Raw genomic sequence first — 16034 nt, 5'->3', positions numbered from 1 at the left:
GGCAGCTCTTTCCCCCTCCCCCTGTGCAAATTCACTTGGATTAAAATGGCAGAGGGAGGCGGGGAGTGGCTGGGGACAGTTTGGCTGATACGAGATAACCGCTGCTAGTCAAATGGCACTTTTAATTGCTCGGGCCAATAAAAAAAAAAAAAAAAACTTGCTACAGAAGTTAATTTGAATGAAAATAGCAGACACACCCCACAGGCTGCTTTCCATGACCGTGCATTGTGCTGCCTCAGCCTGATGTACAGTTCGACTCGCAAATAACAGCGTGCGGTCTGGACAGCCTTCGGTTGCCCATTTTAGCCACGGCAGGGCTGGACGCCCCCTTTCCCCCCAGCAGTTCTCCCCCACGCCGTGCGGGAGCCTCGTGTGCCGAGGGACGGGAACGCGGCGCCGCCGCCGCTTTTGTTCCGCAGCTCGGCCCGCAGCCGGGTCACGGCGGGGAAGGCACAGAGCGTGGGACGCGGCCGCCCCCCGGGAGGGCTCGGGGCCGGCTCCGCCCCGGGGCCGCGTGGGGAGCGGGATCCGCCGGGACTGCGGGGCGCGGGACCCGCCGGGAACGGGGGGAGCGGATCCGGCTCGGCACAAGGGGCCGAGGGGGAGCCACGGAGTTACTTGGGCGGACCCGGGGCGGCGCCCGGGGCGAGGGTGAGGGGGCGGCTGGCAGCGCCCGGCTGGCGGGGCAGCGCCGCGGACCCGTGCGTGCGGTGCCGCTCCCCGGCTGGCTGCCGCCGCTGCCCGGCTCTCTCCGACCCGGCGCTGTCCCGCACTCTCGGCGCCGCTTCGGTGGGGCTGCGCCCCTGCTCTCCTCAAAGCACTGCTGGCCGCCGGGACCCTCGTCCCCTCGCGGGACTCTGGCAGCTGCTGCCGGCGGGAGCCGTCCCGAGCAGAGCAAGCACAGACCCCAACCCTGCCAGGCTCAGCTCCCCGCGGGCAACTGAGCTTTGTATGGAATCTCATTCAAACTACGCCGTAACCTTCCGCCACTGGGGAGGCGGGTGGGGGGGCAAAGTAGTCCCTCGCCACGCTCCTCCAGGGTCCGAGTTCCCGGCGGGGCGGCGGAACCGGGGCCGAGCAGGGGGAGCAGCCGGGGAGGGGCTCCCCGGCGGGGGGTGCGGCCCCGCCTCCCGCTCCGCTCCGCTCGCAGCCGAGGAGCGCGGAGCAGAGGTATCGCTGGGCGGAGAGATCGCGGAGAGATCGCGGAGCCCGCACACACACGGCCCGCGATCCGCCTCCACCGCGCCCAGCGAACGGAAGCGCCGAGCCGCCGCGATGGACAGGCGGCGCCGGCCAATGGGCGGGCGGGATGGCCTCCCAAAATGTAGGTTTGGCCAATTGGAAGGGGCAGGAGCGAGGGGAGGCGGGGCTGGCCGCGGGCAGCAGCGCAGGTTGAGCGGAGTCCCAGCGCAGGGCTGGGATGAGCCTCAAAGTTCGGGGCGATCGCGGTGGGGGATGTAGCAGCGCCGCCACCGCCGCGCACCGGCCCGGCCCGCCCCGGCTCCCGCCCGCCCTTGGCGCCTCCCACAGCCCCCCCCCCCGCAGTTTTTAAACTCTGATCTTCTCCCCCCTCCCTTCCCTTCTTCTCCACACCCCCCCTCCCCTTCCTCCCCTAAATGCCAGCCATGATCGAGAAGGGCCCGGAGGTCTCGGGGAAACGGCGGGGCAGGAACCAGAACGCCGCCGGGGCGAATAATAACAACAACGGCGGCAGCAAAAGTTTATCCGCCGCCCCCAACGGCAACAGCAGCGTGAACTCCTGGGAGGAGGGGAGCTCGGGCTCGTCCAGCGATGAGGAGCACGGTGAGGAGCGGGTGCGGGGTGCGTTTTTTGGGGGGGTTGGTTCTAGGGGCCGCTCGGGCCCACGCGGGTAACGCTTCTCCCTCTGCCTCCCTCAGCTGGCGGCGGAATGAGGGTCGGGCCGCAGTACCAGGCGGTGGTCCCTGATTTCGACCCCGGTAAGTCTTTATTATGTTTTAAGGGGGGCAACTCCTCCCCCTCATCCAGCGCTTTGGACCCTCCGCCCCCCGATGAGTGGGGTACGACCCCCCCCCAACCCCCTCCCCCCGGGTTCCGCGCATCGGGTCCAAAAATAATCTGCCCCTAATTGCACTCTGAAACAGCCAGAGCAAGAACAAGGACCCCCCGTCCTCCCCCCTTCCCAGCGCACACGGTTGATAAAAGAAGTCTCGATGCTTTCCAGAGGGCGCTTTGCAGGCAGGGAGGAACAGGGAAGCTGGCAGGGCTGGAGGAGGCAGGAGATGGCAGTTGGGTGGGTTTTTTTCTTCTTCTTCTTCTTTCTTTCTTTTTCCTTTTTTCCCCTTTTGTTCGGATTTTTTTTTGGTTTGTTTTTCTTTCTTTCTTTTTTTTGTTCCGTCCTCTCATGAACTCGTGTTTCTGTGGTTTCAGTGATAGGGGTGGAACTAAAAGACATCAAGTTATAATTATAATTTTTTTCGAAGGTATTTAGAAGTGACTTAGGTCTATGTTTTAATTTTCTCTCTCCCTAAGAAGCTGTTTGCCTCTGTCCTCAAAAAAAAAAAAAAATTGTTTCACGTTCCAGCTATTCTGCTTCGGTTCTTTGTAAGCTAATTTAAAGTGGTATGGAAGCAAATTTTGAGCAAACAAAGGAATTGGAGCTGTGCTGAAAGGCAGGTGCTGGAAGCCCGGTGGTACTGATGTATCTCCGTGTATTGAAAGACAGGCTGTTGACCTCTTTAGTTTGAAATCCAAGCTTTTTTTCTTTTTTGGTATTGTTCCTTTGTAAGTGGAGGTTGTAGCTAGTGAAAACCCTCCTTCTGTCTGGAGGTCCTAGCGTTTGGAGTTGTCCCTTTGCCCAGCCCAAACTTAATTGAATCCTCCGCACCTCTCACACTAAAACAAAAAGAATGGTGTGGAAAGCCACAGTGTCTCCTTATCGAATAATCCTGAGAGTTACTGTTGTGTGGACTCAGGAAAAAAGATTTATCGTGGGTCATCCTCAGACTGTGCACTAATGCTGGATGCCTTTTTTATTATTAGATATAAATGTCCGTTCCTAACTGTTAAGATCTCAGGGCGAGGGGGAGGGCAAAGAGGATTTTTTTTTTTCTTAAGTTCACTATCACTTGTATTCATTTACAGAATAATTTTTCCCCACTCCTTACCCCGTTCGTTTTCCTGCCAAAATAAGATACAAGGGAGGTCCATTTCTTGGTTGACCAGGAGGAAAAAGGGGGCGGACAGGGGGGAGGAGGAGGAGGGAGGGGGAGGAAGGGGGAGCTGTTAGCTAGGCAGCAGTTGACACTGTGTTCAATCTGTAGGTCAAACGCAGCGTTTCTGTAGCACACAACGTGCATCACAGCGACTTACCAGCCACCTATCACACCAGTACTTGGGCTTTATGGTCACCCTGGTGAATTATGCTCTTTTGAGCAATTCATTTATTGAACATAATAGGTGGAGGGGGGGGAATATTGTGAGCTGCTTCCTCTCTGTTGTGTACTCAGATGTACATTGTTCTGGTTTAAACTTACATACAGTGACCTATGCAAAGGTTATTGCTTTCTGTGCTGCGTGGAGTGGAAGGGAGGGGGAAGTGTGTGATCTGAAGAAACAATTCTTTTTCTGAGTAATCTGTACCTTCAGATGGGATCAGCAGGTGATTGTGTTCACAGTGTACAGCAAGCTCATAGCAGGCTCACCCAAAGTAAATGATCAGTCTTCTGATGACCTGAATGGACATCAGATCCTCCTTTACTGGCCTCTGGGTGGTTTTTTTATGTTTCTGAAAAGTAAATCTTTTAGTTATGAAGTTTGCAATGAACTTCTATCTGCTTGTGTATGGAAGAGTTTGTTTCCTGTGTTGTGGAATTACCCAGGAATCATTTTGCAATGCCACGTTGTTGTGTGATTTTTGTCATCTCTTCTTGGTCCTAAAGGCTAAAAGCTACATTAAGTTCATTTGTTATGTTTCTTTTGTTTCCCTCTTTAAGAAAGAAAACCCGAAATAAGCCAAAAATGCTGCACTTATACTTTTTGAATAAAACTGTTAAGTTGTCCTGTCTCGCTGGTAATGCCAGAAGTTAAATCTATGGAATAGTGTTATCAGAGTGCACAGATGCTGTGTCTGTTTCTCACTAAAAGTTTTAGTGATTGGCTGACCAAAAGATCCTAAAGCTTGAAAGTTATTTATTATTGAGTTGTGGAGGCTTTTTACCTGCTGGCTGGCTGGCAAAATGTGGAGTGCTGGTGCTGCTCTGACTGTGCTGAGGGGAAAATCACACAGACCAGGCCTTGTGTGTATTTCTTTTTTTAAACTTAATGTTCAGTTATACCTTTGGCTGAGGTATATCTGTAACTGCTTCTTCTTACATCAGCATTTTACGTGGGAGTTCCTCTGTCCCCATGCAGAGGGGCAGAGAAAGCATTTCATTTTGTTTCACTTCTCAGCCACATGGGAGCTGCTGCAAAGAGCAGTGAAATTAGGAAAGCTTTGAAAGATCTGAAATCCTTTTCTGTGCAGCTGCAGGAGAAAAGAGAGCTAGAACAAGGCAGTGGTGGGATGTTAATCTCGGTATCATGAGTTAAATAGTCAGAGAAGAGCAAAACACTACTGCATGGTGCGGTCTGTATGTGAAGAGATTGTTCTCAGTGGTTGCCTAAGTTTAGAAAGGGAAGGGACTTCATCATCTTCTCATTGGCATGGGGAAGGATAGAAAGTTCTTGTCTCTCCCTTGCTTTACCAGAGTATGAGGAAAAGGGTTAACAAAGCTGCTGCTTTGCTTTTCCTTCATTCTTGAAAGAAAATGACAGTTCCAGAAACCAGAAAATGACAAGTTTACATTCTGAATTAAAATACCTTGGTGTAAGTGTAAGTTTAAAATATTCCTTGTGGCTAAAACTTGCTGTGGCGGTGGCCAGGGAAGGCCTGATGTGATTCTTTGACTGTAAAAATGTTTGTGGCTGGAATCCTCTGCAGGAGGTGGTTCTTACTCACAGCTCCTTTAGAAAGTCTCTTTACAGTGGCAAGGCCTATTCCATCAGCTGGCACAGCCTGTAGGTGCTTTGCCAAAGTTAATGTTGCCATCCTTTTGACCTATCCCCATCTCCCCATGTTCTGGGAAAGTGTGTTGTCACTACCTTGATCCTACTTCTTTTATTATCTCAAAAACTTACAGCTTTATTATTGTTGTATAATAATACAGTACTTACACCTTTATTGTTATTTGTATAATAAGAGTAGCTGTGCAGTAAAGGCAAGGCTTTTGCAGAGGCAATGTGTGTATTAAACAAGCCAATTCAGCTTGGGAAAAGAATAGGTGAAACTTCTTGGGCTGAAAATCCTGTGCCAGAGCTCACTGGACTCAGTAAAACTTGCACTTCACCTATGTTTCACTGTTCAGCCTTGAGTTCACAGATGTGATGTGAAAAATTGCACAACTGCTATTGTGCCTGCTGTTTCTTCTCTTGTTAGAGCTCAGAATCAATTATTTGCCAGCCCAAAATTCTGTGTGTTAAACAAAGGCTGATATTAGTAGGTCAGCATTTCTTGTGAGTTCTGAAACAGACACGGAAGATTTTGAAAAGGCAAACTATTATGGTTCTTTTAATCCATACAAATGAAACCCACATGTCCTGTTAATGGAAAAACTCAGTGGAAGGAAACATTGCATATCCTAAAGCTAAATAAAAATCTTTCATATGGGGAAGCACTGATATTGTACTTGACTGTTTTATTTGTTGCTTATTAATTTATGCTATTGGAACAGTGAAAATAGGAGGAAGAAAACATTAGTGAGCACTTTAACACAGCCAGTGAATTTCACTAATGATTAAAGCTTCCATAATTTTGAGGAGGGTTTAATAACTCCCTGAAGAGAACAGTTACTCCCAAATTTTGACTGGTATTGAAGGCAGATGAACTTTTTTTTTTGTCCTGTGTAGCATTACAACTTTAGATTTCCTTATTTGTTGCAATGGCAGTAAAAATACAAGCCACATCTTGTATTGGACATTGGTTGTGCTGGTCATCTTTGGAAAGCAGCTTCTGGGGCTCTTTCCAGTATAAACAGATGAGGAAAAGCAGGTTTGACTCAACAGCACCTTGTGGAAATGCAAGTTTGGGATGTATGTCAGCTGTGAGACTTCAGTCCCTGGCTTGCAGTGTTGCTGTCTTCCCAGTTTTTTTAGTTTTGTACTGTAACAGTGAAAATAGTGGAAGGAAATGCACCTGTAGTGCTTCCATCCCTCAGTTCAGAAAAGCCTGCTGGAAGGTGCTCAGTGCCAGAATGTCAGTAATCCTGGAGGAGCCTGTTCTCTGGTCCACACTGTAGCTGCACCCTGTCTGCTCCTGCATTTGGTAGTCCCAGAGTGACCAAGACAGTTGTTTCAGCATTGCCAAGAAATGAAGGGGAAAAAAGAAAGGAGCCAGCAACTTCTTTCACTGTAGTGAGAAACCTTGTCAGTGTTGTTGTGTCTAAGAAAAATTAAAAAAAAAAAAAAAAAGCCAAAAAAACCAAACAACCTAGATTGCCACTGCTGTCATATATCTGGAGTGCCTGATCACTGTGTGGAAGTGGTGGCCTGGCCATGTCCTAGGGGAGGAAGCTAACACATCCATCCAACTCTGGCTGTTAAAATGTGCCTACTCTGCCTAGTTAGGTTCTAAGATTGAAAGTGCAATATTGGGACAGCCCCTGGGTGTCTGATTCCCCTAGAACTGTTGTATTTCTCTGGTGGCTGTAAAGGCCATGTTTTATTAGGTTGTATCATCAGCTACTTCATGGGGTTCTGGGCAGAGGCACCTATTGACCTCCACAGTCAGGACTGTAACCTTTTAACAAGAGGTTATTATAAGCCCCTTATGACTTACACTTGACAAATCCAGCTCCCAGCCTACTTTTTCTGGTTCCTTCTTTGTAGCTAGTCCTGTGCCTTGCAGTCTTAGTAGTTTGCAAGTAGTGTGAGTACCCAGTGGGTGTGGAAAAAATGGTGTTTTGCGGAAAACATGAAAAGGGATGAGGAAAAAAGATTGCTTTTTAGGTGAGACCTTGGGAGCTCCATCTAAGCAAGTGGAAAATTCAAAACCAAACTCCTGAAACTGGAAATACTGGTATGCTGGAGAGCTATCTCATCTCTTGAAATGACTGTGCCTTAAACTCAACAGGTAGGAACTCAGCACAACAGTCCCTTTGGAAAAGAAGGAAGAGTTAAGAGGGTGTTTGATCTAATCAGAAATGCCAAACCATAATGTACTAATGCCCAGGGTGTTTGGACTGACAGAGGCTGCCTGGTGTTTTGGTAAACCACACACACATTGGGTCCTTCACTGTTGTTTGAGGAGATGTGCATCATGCCCAACCAGAGTGTGTTTTCAGAATTAGGTGGTGGGAAATTCAGGTACTGGAAAATTTAAACTCTGGTGGGAGAAGAGGAGCTTTTCCCCCTAGCTGTAGTGTGCTCAGTGCCATACTTCCTCATGGGCTATATTTGTCTTGCCCTCCTTCTCAGAGGTCACAGCCTCTGTGAATGTGCTGTAGTGCAGAGCAGATGAAAACGTCCTCAACCTCGAGCTCCACCAGAAGCTGTTGCCAAACCCTTGGGTTTTTGTTTCAGCACTGCAGGAATTTAGGTACAGTCAGAGGGCCAGGCTGGTGTCCAGCAGCCCTGGGGAAGGGGGAAGGTGACTCCTGCAGTATCCTTACTGGGCTGACAATTCTGCTGGTGTGTGGGAGATTCTGTCTCAGCTTTTTCTGTCTGTGGTACATACTGCTGGTCCAATCTCCAGGGCAGGAAAGGCTGCAGTCCTGCTGCTACAGAGTGAAGCTGACTTGTAGATGCTGACGCTTCAGCTTATCCTCTGTTTTTAAAAACCATCCTGGGGAGAAAGGTGAGTAGTGCTCAAGTTGGAAACTTTGTTATCCATACCTCTGGTACCTCAGCAGGAGTACAGCTGTTGATTTGGTGCCATATCTTTTCTACCTGTGGGCTGCTTGTGAGTCTCCATTGCCCAAAATCAGCTTTCACCCAGCCTGTTCACTCATCCTGAAGGGGTGCAGAGGCTCTAGAGGTGAGCACAGCTCCCACTCAGACATGTTTCAAGGCATGGCTTTGGAGCTTTCTCATTATTCAAACAGCCCTGAGAACATCCTTCTCAAACCTTAATGCCGTTGTAAACAAACAAATCTCGGTGTAGCCAAAGCCTGTGGCTTCCTTCCCTGCCTGGCACATGCAGTGTTTGTATGTGGAGGTAATAGCTGTCTCATGTACTGACAAATGTATTAATGGCTGCACTGGAATTAATACTAGGTAGAGTGACTGCTTTGTTCTTCATAGCTGGTTCCTGCTGCTTAATGAGGTGCTCTTAAAACTCTTGTTTTCAGTCCTAGTTAGGTCTGTGACTTGGCCAAGTGAAGGCTTAGAGCTCCCTGTGATTAGTCATTATAATTAGCTCGGAAATCTTTGCCTCTGTGATCAAGGCACACTCTGTAATGCGGCTTACAGTGGGCTCTAGCCCTGTCACATACCTGCACAGGAGTGGGGATGACAGTGCTCTGCTGGACTTATGGATGTATTTAAATGTGTTGCAACTTCAGTATGCAATTCCTAAGATGTGCCAGGAGGGTAAATCTGAGGTAACTGCCTCCTCAGAAACTTGTGGTTAGTGCTAGTACCTGCTTCCCTCGGACAGGGCAATTTCTGGTTGTGGTTCTGGTTCTGCTTGCCTTGCCCATGCCAAGTGTAAGGTAGGATTGAAACATGGTGACTAGCAGCTGAGTGTAGAGAGTAAATAAAACACAAGAACTTTGGGCTAGCTAGAATATGCCCCTTTCCTTGAAGTCTGTACCTCTTTCTGCCCTGGGTGACCTTGTCTTTTGAGCCTTAGGCTTGGCAGTGTATCAAGATGAGCAATCCCACATTAGGTGTTTAAACTTGAAAGAGCAGTTTGACGTTCAGTTCTTGAAATACAAAGTTGATTTGTAAGCTAAACTTGATCTTAAAAAGCATTTTTTAAGGAATGCTTGATTAGGTGTCTGTTTCTTTAAAATTTCAAGGCTTTAATTTTTGTTCCATATGTGAGTTTTGATGACTTTGTGCTTTCTGAAAGTGCAAGAGGATGTGTTCAGCCTTAGTGAAGGCAGTGGAAGTTTCTCCAGCATACTGGAGAATTGGGATGCTTTTGTGCTCCTCACGTTGTTTTGAAGTGTAACTGATTGTGATGAGCCCTGGCTTTAAGTATTGTAGGTGTCAAACTCAGTAAATTTTCTGTATTCTCATGTAAGATTTTGGGATTAAACCCGAGAGTTTAACCTACCTTTCCAAGTATCTCCAAAAATTCAGCTTTATGCAGCAGCTTGCTCTTTTAACTTCATAAAGGAAGTATTGGTAAATGTTGCCTCTCTGGGGGGAGGAGGCTGCAGTAGTGTGATAAAATTGCAAAAATCCCCTTTTGTGAAGCAATTCTAGTCTGTTCTCTCCCCCTCAGCCCTGTCCCTCTATTGTGCAGGTATGTTTAGGGGACATCAGTGGGGTCTCATAGGTACTCTGTGGTGTGACTAGGTGTGGCTCTGGAAAAATACCCCTGTCCTTTTAGGGGCAGGAGTTTAAGGTTGTGAGTTTTTGTCCTTAAAGTTATTAAACCTTTCTTGCTCCCTCCCCTAACTCTGTGCTCTTCACCTGGATTGATTTCACAAATAGTGACCTGAGAGAGCTTGCTTTTGCAGTGCAGTGTCTTAATTAGAGGAGTAGCCCCGTGGCTGTCTATTGCAGCTTTTCAGTTCTGCTCTCTGTAGGTGTCTGGGATAACCAGGGATAGCTGGTATCTGGTAGGTATCTGGGATAGCTCGTGCATGTACTTTTAGATGACTGGATGTTTTATCAGGTTGGTTTATCAGGTTTTAGGTAATAGACAGACTTTGATTTGAAAGTTTGGTATTGAGAATAATTACTAGTGTGCATGACCTTGAATTGGTGTCCTTCTAGACTTTGTAACCCTGATGTGAGAGCACAACATAACAAATGTGTAATTGCAGTTGTGGCTTCTGGGTTCAGAAATCTCTAAGGAGTTTGGATAAACAAGGCTTGCATGCAGAGGTACAGTGCCTGTTGGTCCCTGGAGAGGGTAAAGAGAGATACCAGCTCTACACAGGGCTTGGGAATGGATAAAGACTAAGAAAAACCTCCCTTGAGTAGGAAATCACCTTCTGTCTGGCAGAACTGAGTTGACAGGACTGGGGAGATTTGGTCTATGTAACAGGATTGTTTTTGTAGCAATTCTTTACATGCAGCTTGTATTGAAATGCAAGTTTTTTTGCTTTCCTCTGACTTCCCACCTTCTTTGGGTGTCTCACTCGTCCTCTGTTCTCATCAGTAACACTGGTTTGAGTTTTGGCCCCGTGTAAATGGTGATGGGGGGATTTTTCTCCTCCCACCCTGTGCTGAGAGCCCACTGCCCCATGCAGCAGGTGCTGTTGGCTGGAGTTGTGCAGTTCTGCATTTAGGTTGCTAACAGCTGTGTGAGAAGCTAAAAGTGTCACATCTGTAACCCAAGCTTTTTTGTTCTAAAGAATGTAAAATGTTCAGTGATAGCAGTGTGTGCATCTATTCCTTTGGCTGATGTCTCTCCATCCTTAGGAGGGAGCTGGTGTAGGTGCTTCTGGGAGGAGTAAAGGACTCTGAAGGCAGGCAGGCAGGCATACCAGGTGTAGCATTTGTACTTTCTCAGTATTGTTTTCTGTCTGGGAATCTTAAAGATGTCCCTCCTGGGACCCTTGTGCTGATTTGTGCAGCTGCTACCACACTGTTCATGACAGTAGCCATGGGAACACAAGTAGGATGATACAAGTTTAAAACTCTAACTTGTTGCTAGGCAGACCCAGCTCAATGTGTGGATTAAGTACTCTTAACAACAACAAAAAACCCCACTCTATATATTCTGCCACTTCTGTGGGGGAAGATAACTGGGCTCACCCCTAACTTTGGGTCTTTCCTTAGGCTGGCAGAATGAAGCCAGCCCCAGAAGAGTCCCCTGACAGCAGCCAGCCTTGGGGGAAATCCCTCTTTGACATCTGAATCATGAGTAGGTGGTGGCTGGGGGGGTGGCAGTTTCAGCAGGTACGTTTTGACACAACCTTTTATGAGAAAGCAAGTGCTGTGAAATAAAGCCATGTGCCTCCCAATGCAAAACCTTTGTGCCACTCAGTCTAAAAGTTTTAGCCTGCATTAAAATAGGTACTGCTACAAGTGACATACACTCTAAACAAAGGTCATGGGCTTAAAATATCACAAGATCACTTTTAAACTCTGGCTGTAAAAATTAAAATTATGACTAAAGCAAGGTAAACACTTTCAAAAATTGCACTGCTTTTGCACACTGTTAGCGTAGGTGCTCTGTGTACTACATGATCAGATGTAGACCTTTTAACTTGTTAAGTTGTTCTGTCCCAAGCTTGTGTTTTGGCATTTTATGCTCAAGAAACAAGGGCAGCCTGTTTCCCCAAGTTATTTTCGTTGTCAACGTGTGACAAAGGATGTGTGGCACATTATGGGGCGCAGGGGGAACTGGAGACCCAAACTTTCAGAGGGGGATAGCCCCTGTGTGCTGCTTGAGGGCTGAGCTCCAGCATGTCTTTGTCCCTGCAGCTGTTGGCTTCCTGTATCACAGCAGTAATTAGTTAGGCTCTGGCCACTGGTTTAAATGGATCTTTTTTATTTTATAAGCATTTGCTCTGCAGTAACTGTCATTCCTGTTGGAATAAGGCCATTTATAGAGATGCTCCCAATTACCACCTGCTCTTTTTCTTTCTTTGCAAAATACACTCTTACCTAATTTAACCTCCCACAGCAATTGCTTTGAAGTTGTTTTCTCATTGCATCTTGGCTCACTGCTACACCTTTTCTTACTGACCACCCTAACAAACTGCAGTTGTCCTTGTTTGTCCTTCCATAAATTACCTGCTTCTGGAGAGGAAGCCTACCTGCTTAATTTGCCCCAAACACTTCTGTAGTCAACTCCTACAAGAAAAGATTTCTTTCCTTTAGTATGTCTCAGCCCTTTTTTTGTTTCCTGAGTGCTATTTGTGGTTCTCCAACTTTCATTGGAGTTTTACTACAGTTTACAGATTCTCTCCACCTGCTTACTAACCCAGCCCTGCTTGGATTCTGAGCTCTTCTCTGTGCTCCTGAGTCCTCTTTCTTGGTACTTTTTTCATCCAGGAGAGACAGCCAGGTCTGATCTTCATTGTAGTTGTGTTGTTCCCTCAGGCTGGAAGAAAGTGGCCATGATTTTTACTTTATTATCATTTTGCTCTGTAAGAGAGGAAAATATATCAGAAATCTGTCCCTTAACCTCTTTTATAACTTGCATGCCTCTCTGGACATAGTATCTGCCTGCTTTTCAAGCATTTGTGTAGCAGTGATGTTTCTGCCTTTTCAGGCTCCTTAAGGCTTTTGTTTCATCACTGAAGAATTTCTGCCTCAGCTTCTCCTGTGGAAGCCACTTGTTCTTGTAGGAGCAAATGTTCCCCCCCACTTTAGCTGGTAAAGTGTTGTCCACTTTGGCCAGTCATGTCACTCTTCTGAACTGTTGTGTTGTGAGCAGATAGGTGTGTGAGAAAGGTGAGAGAGCTGATCTTCCCTTCAGCCAGGGCTGCCCTGGGGCTGGCTCACTGCTTGTCTGGAGCCTTGAGCTGGCCCTGCCTGCTGGGCACCGAGGCTGAGTTGCTCAGAGTAGCTCTGAAGTCTGTCCTATGAATTTGGAGGGAGAGGAAAGGTCTCCTTGCCTGTTCTGTGAATAAAGCAAACCCTGGGGTTGCTGGCTGACTCAAATCTGCAGGCAGTGAGGACATGGAGGAGCTTTTCTCTTGGCTGTAGTGTCAGCCTCAGGCTCATCGCTGTGTGTGCTGAGGGGAGGCTCGGAGGGTACAGCTGGATCTCATCTGAACTTCTCAGCACCTCTCTTCTCCTGCTCAGCTTCATGCAAGTATCAGATAACTTGGGAGAGAAGCTTGCTGGTGGGAATGTGGTGGTGGAAGGATGATTTTTCAGAGCTGTCCTCTGGATTTCAGCCCAAGAGCTGAGTTGCTTGGCAGATCATTTCTTCCTGTGTGTACTGGCTCTGAGAAGTGGGTCTGCTCTCTGGGAAACTGCTGCATTGTGCTCTAGCTCTTTCTATATTTTAGATGGGTTTTTAGTCATCTTGGTTTGGTTTTTAAGATGATTCTCCCCCAAGATTTTCCTGGGATTGAGTGCATGGGATCAGTTTCTTTTCTTGGGCAGTTTCAGGTGAAACAGCAAGCTGTCCTCCACACGTAAGTCAGGTGCAGTCCTTGTGCAAACAGGGCAGGCACAAATCCAGCCATTCTGCCAGCAGGCTGAAAATTTGGCAAGGGTTTAGGAGTGTATTTGTAGATTTGGGTGAAAAATTACTTTTTCTACTGGAGCAGATGCAAAGATTATGGGAGTTGGGAGATCTTGCAGTTTTGGAGATCTGGTGCAGCGAGTGACTGGGGAACATCAGTGTACTGGTGCAGAGTGGAGATGGCAATCTGAAACTACTGACCACTGCTGGTTTGAAAGGATGGATGGAGATTGGGAAAACATTTATAAATGCTAAAGCTGTTTAAAGTGTGTGTGTTAGGCAGATTCATGTTGTTTATTGTACTCATCTTGCTGAAGTTATTTTGAAGGATGGAGGAAAAATAAAGACAGGGCTTCTTGAACCCCTAATAATATTTTTAGAGATCATAAAAGCAAATAAATGAGCTTCTGGTGAGTTAGACTTTTAGATGCAGTCCTTGTTGCTTAGACACTTGCTGGGCAGGGTTCTGTTTGATGCCCTCTTACCTGAGCCCTTGTGAAAGAGGCTCTGGGAGCCCACACTGGCTCCTCTTGGAGCAGCCACCTCCAGCTCAGTTTGGTGCAATGCTGTCCTGTCTGCTTATCACTCACTCCACTGTGCTGCCCACAGCAGTACCTCTGTAGCAGCAGCCATGTCCTTCAGCTGGAGAGAGGGAAACCACTGGGTGCAGGAGTGGTGCTTGTGCAATGACTTCACTGTCTGCTGGGTGAGGGGGTATGAGGAGATATGATGGGATAGGAGACATTGTTTGTGTATTAATATAGTGGATTTAATTCATGCAGCCAGGACTGGGACAAAGCTTAGAGCAGGTGCACACCCAGAGCTTGCTTAAGTTGGATAGATGCCTGCTGAAATGTTTGTCAAACATGAGAATAAAAGGAAAAAAAGTTGTATTTAACCTTTTTTTGGTGATGCATTTTTAAAATAGCTTATGTTTCTAAAGTCAGCAGCAGTTACAAGCAGGGTTTGAAAAATGGACTTGGCACTTGGAAGGCACAGTGGGAAACACCTGTGCTGCAATATGCCCTGCAGCAGGAAGGGCTGCCAGGGTCGGGTGCTGCTGCTTACCCTGGTGCTTGTTGGCTCTTGCAGCAGGGCTCTCCTTGTGTGCTAGGATTGGCTTTGCCCTCTTACTGCTGCTCTGCTCTTACTCGTTCATCAGTAGACATAATTTGGCTTGATATCTGTATTTCACTGCTGTAAAAGTGATTCTCAGCCTCTGGAGTAGAAAAGAATGAATCCAGTTGCTCTTAGCTCAGTTTTACCCCAGTAAAACTGTGGTATGCAGTTGAGGCACTGAAGCTGCATCCAAACTAAGGAAGACACTACTGCACTAATGTGCTAATTTTATACTCTTACTTGGCAGGTTGCCTTTGTAATCAAAGGGCTGGAAATTTTTCAGTTTGAACAAAATGTTCTAAGTAGCTGTGCTCTAGGTGGAAACAGATTTGATATGGGATACTGCCTTCAAAAGAAATCCATCTTTCCATATCTTTCTGGGCATATTCATTCTAACTAAAATTCACTTTTGTGACGAAGTGAAGCTGTAGCCAAGATCTGAGTAGGGCTTACCTCTGGAGTTTCCTTTGCAGAGGTGTATTTCATCAATCTCTGCATCTCTTGGGAATGGAGGGAAGGGGATGTTTTCAGGAAGTAGCTGGAAACTTTAGGAATGACAGTTGTAGTGAATTTCAGCAAAGCAATTCTATTGCATGTCACATTCTCCCTGTTTGATTAATAACTGTTGTATGGGCTTGGTGGAGAACTTGGTCACAATACAAAAGCATTTTTAAACAAGTTTGAAGCAGAACATCCTGGTGAGTAGTATAGTCCCTGACACATGGAGATTATGCAGTAGGGAGTAAATACCTGATTCTCATCAATAATGTAAAAGTAATTGAAAGCATATTTTGATGCCCTTGGGTGTTTTGCCCTTTGTTTTAGGGAATCAGTGACCACTGACTAGAGAACATATGTATCTTGGTTTACTTTTTCCAGCAAAATGTCCACAAGAATAAAACAATCACAGAGCAGTCACATATTTCTAAAGTGGTTTGAAATAAAATGCTAACTCAAAGGCCATGTTTATGTTACTGGAAAGCTTAAAACAAATGGCAGAATTGCTTTCAGGCTGTATGAAATGTGTCTTTCTGTTGCCTTTGATTTTTTTTTTTAAGTTACTTCCAGTGTTCATGATTTTCATGCAGAAATTTCAATACACTGTTTTCTAATGAGCCTAAAATTTCTCCTCCTGCAATACTGTAATGAGAGCTGACTGCTAAACTTCATTGCTTTGAGTTTGAGATGAAACAAAACTCTGTGTGCCATATGTTAAAAGGACAAGCTGACTTGACAACAACAGTGTGTTTTATCTTCTGCATTTTGGCAAGATTTTGTAGTCCTGGAGGGCAACTGTAGGGAGAGAGAAATGGTGAAGATTCAAGAATGATGTGAGAAGGATCTGTGAGGTCAGCAGAGCTGGAAACTTAAGTGTCTAAGATAGAAGAGGGTAATAGAAAGAAGGAAGAAAACCAAGATCAGCTGGAAAGTGACACTGGGCAAAATATAAATTAAAAAATATCTCATGTTTTTAGTGTCCTCTTCTAAAGATACTTGACTGTTCTCTCTGTTGTTTTGTGATTTGATAGATTAAACACAGTTTTCAGTTCGGGTGAGTGCAAATCCACTTTCCTGA

General features: G+C 46.5%; 1 protein-coding gene across 1 annotated transcript in view; it reads left to right on the top strand.

Annotated features, from left to right (window-relative positions):
* The first annotated feature begins 1353 nt into the window (after window positions 1-1353).
* Window positions 1354-16034, top strand: part of RCOR1 (REST corepressor 1) — an 83168-nt gene continuing 68487 nt past the window's right edge. The window contains exons 1-2 of the mRNA XM_005483241.4: window positions 1354-1803; window positions 1899-1958. Of these exons, the coding sequence (XP_005483298.1) occupies window positions 1617-1803; window positions 1899-1958 (247 nt within the window). The 5' untranslated portion in view covers window positions 1354-1616. The remainder of the gene's footprint in view (window positions 1804-1898; window positions 1959-16034) is intronic.

The sequence above is a fragment of the Zonotrichia albicollis genome, chromosome 6 (genome assembly GCF_047830755.1).
Source record: "Zonotrichia albicollis isolate bZonAlb1 chromosome 6, bZonAlb1.hap1, whole genome shotgun sequence".
In the NCBI taxonomy this organism is placed as follows: Eukaryota; Metazoa; Chordata; class Aves; order Passeriformes; family Passerellidae; genus Zonotrichia; species Zonotrichia albicollis.
The sequence above is the reverse complement of the archived record's forward strand: the minus strand, read 5'-3'. Positions and strand labels throughout refer to the sequence as shown.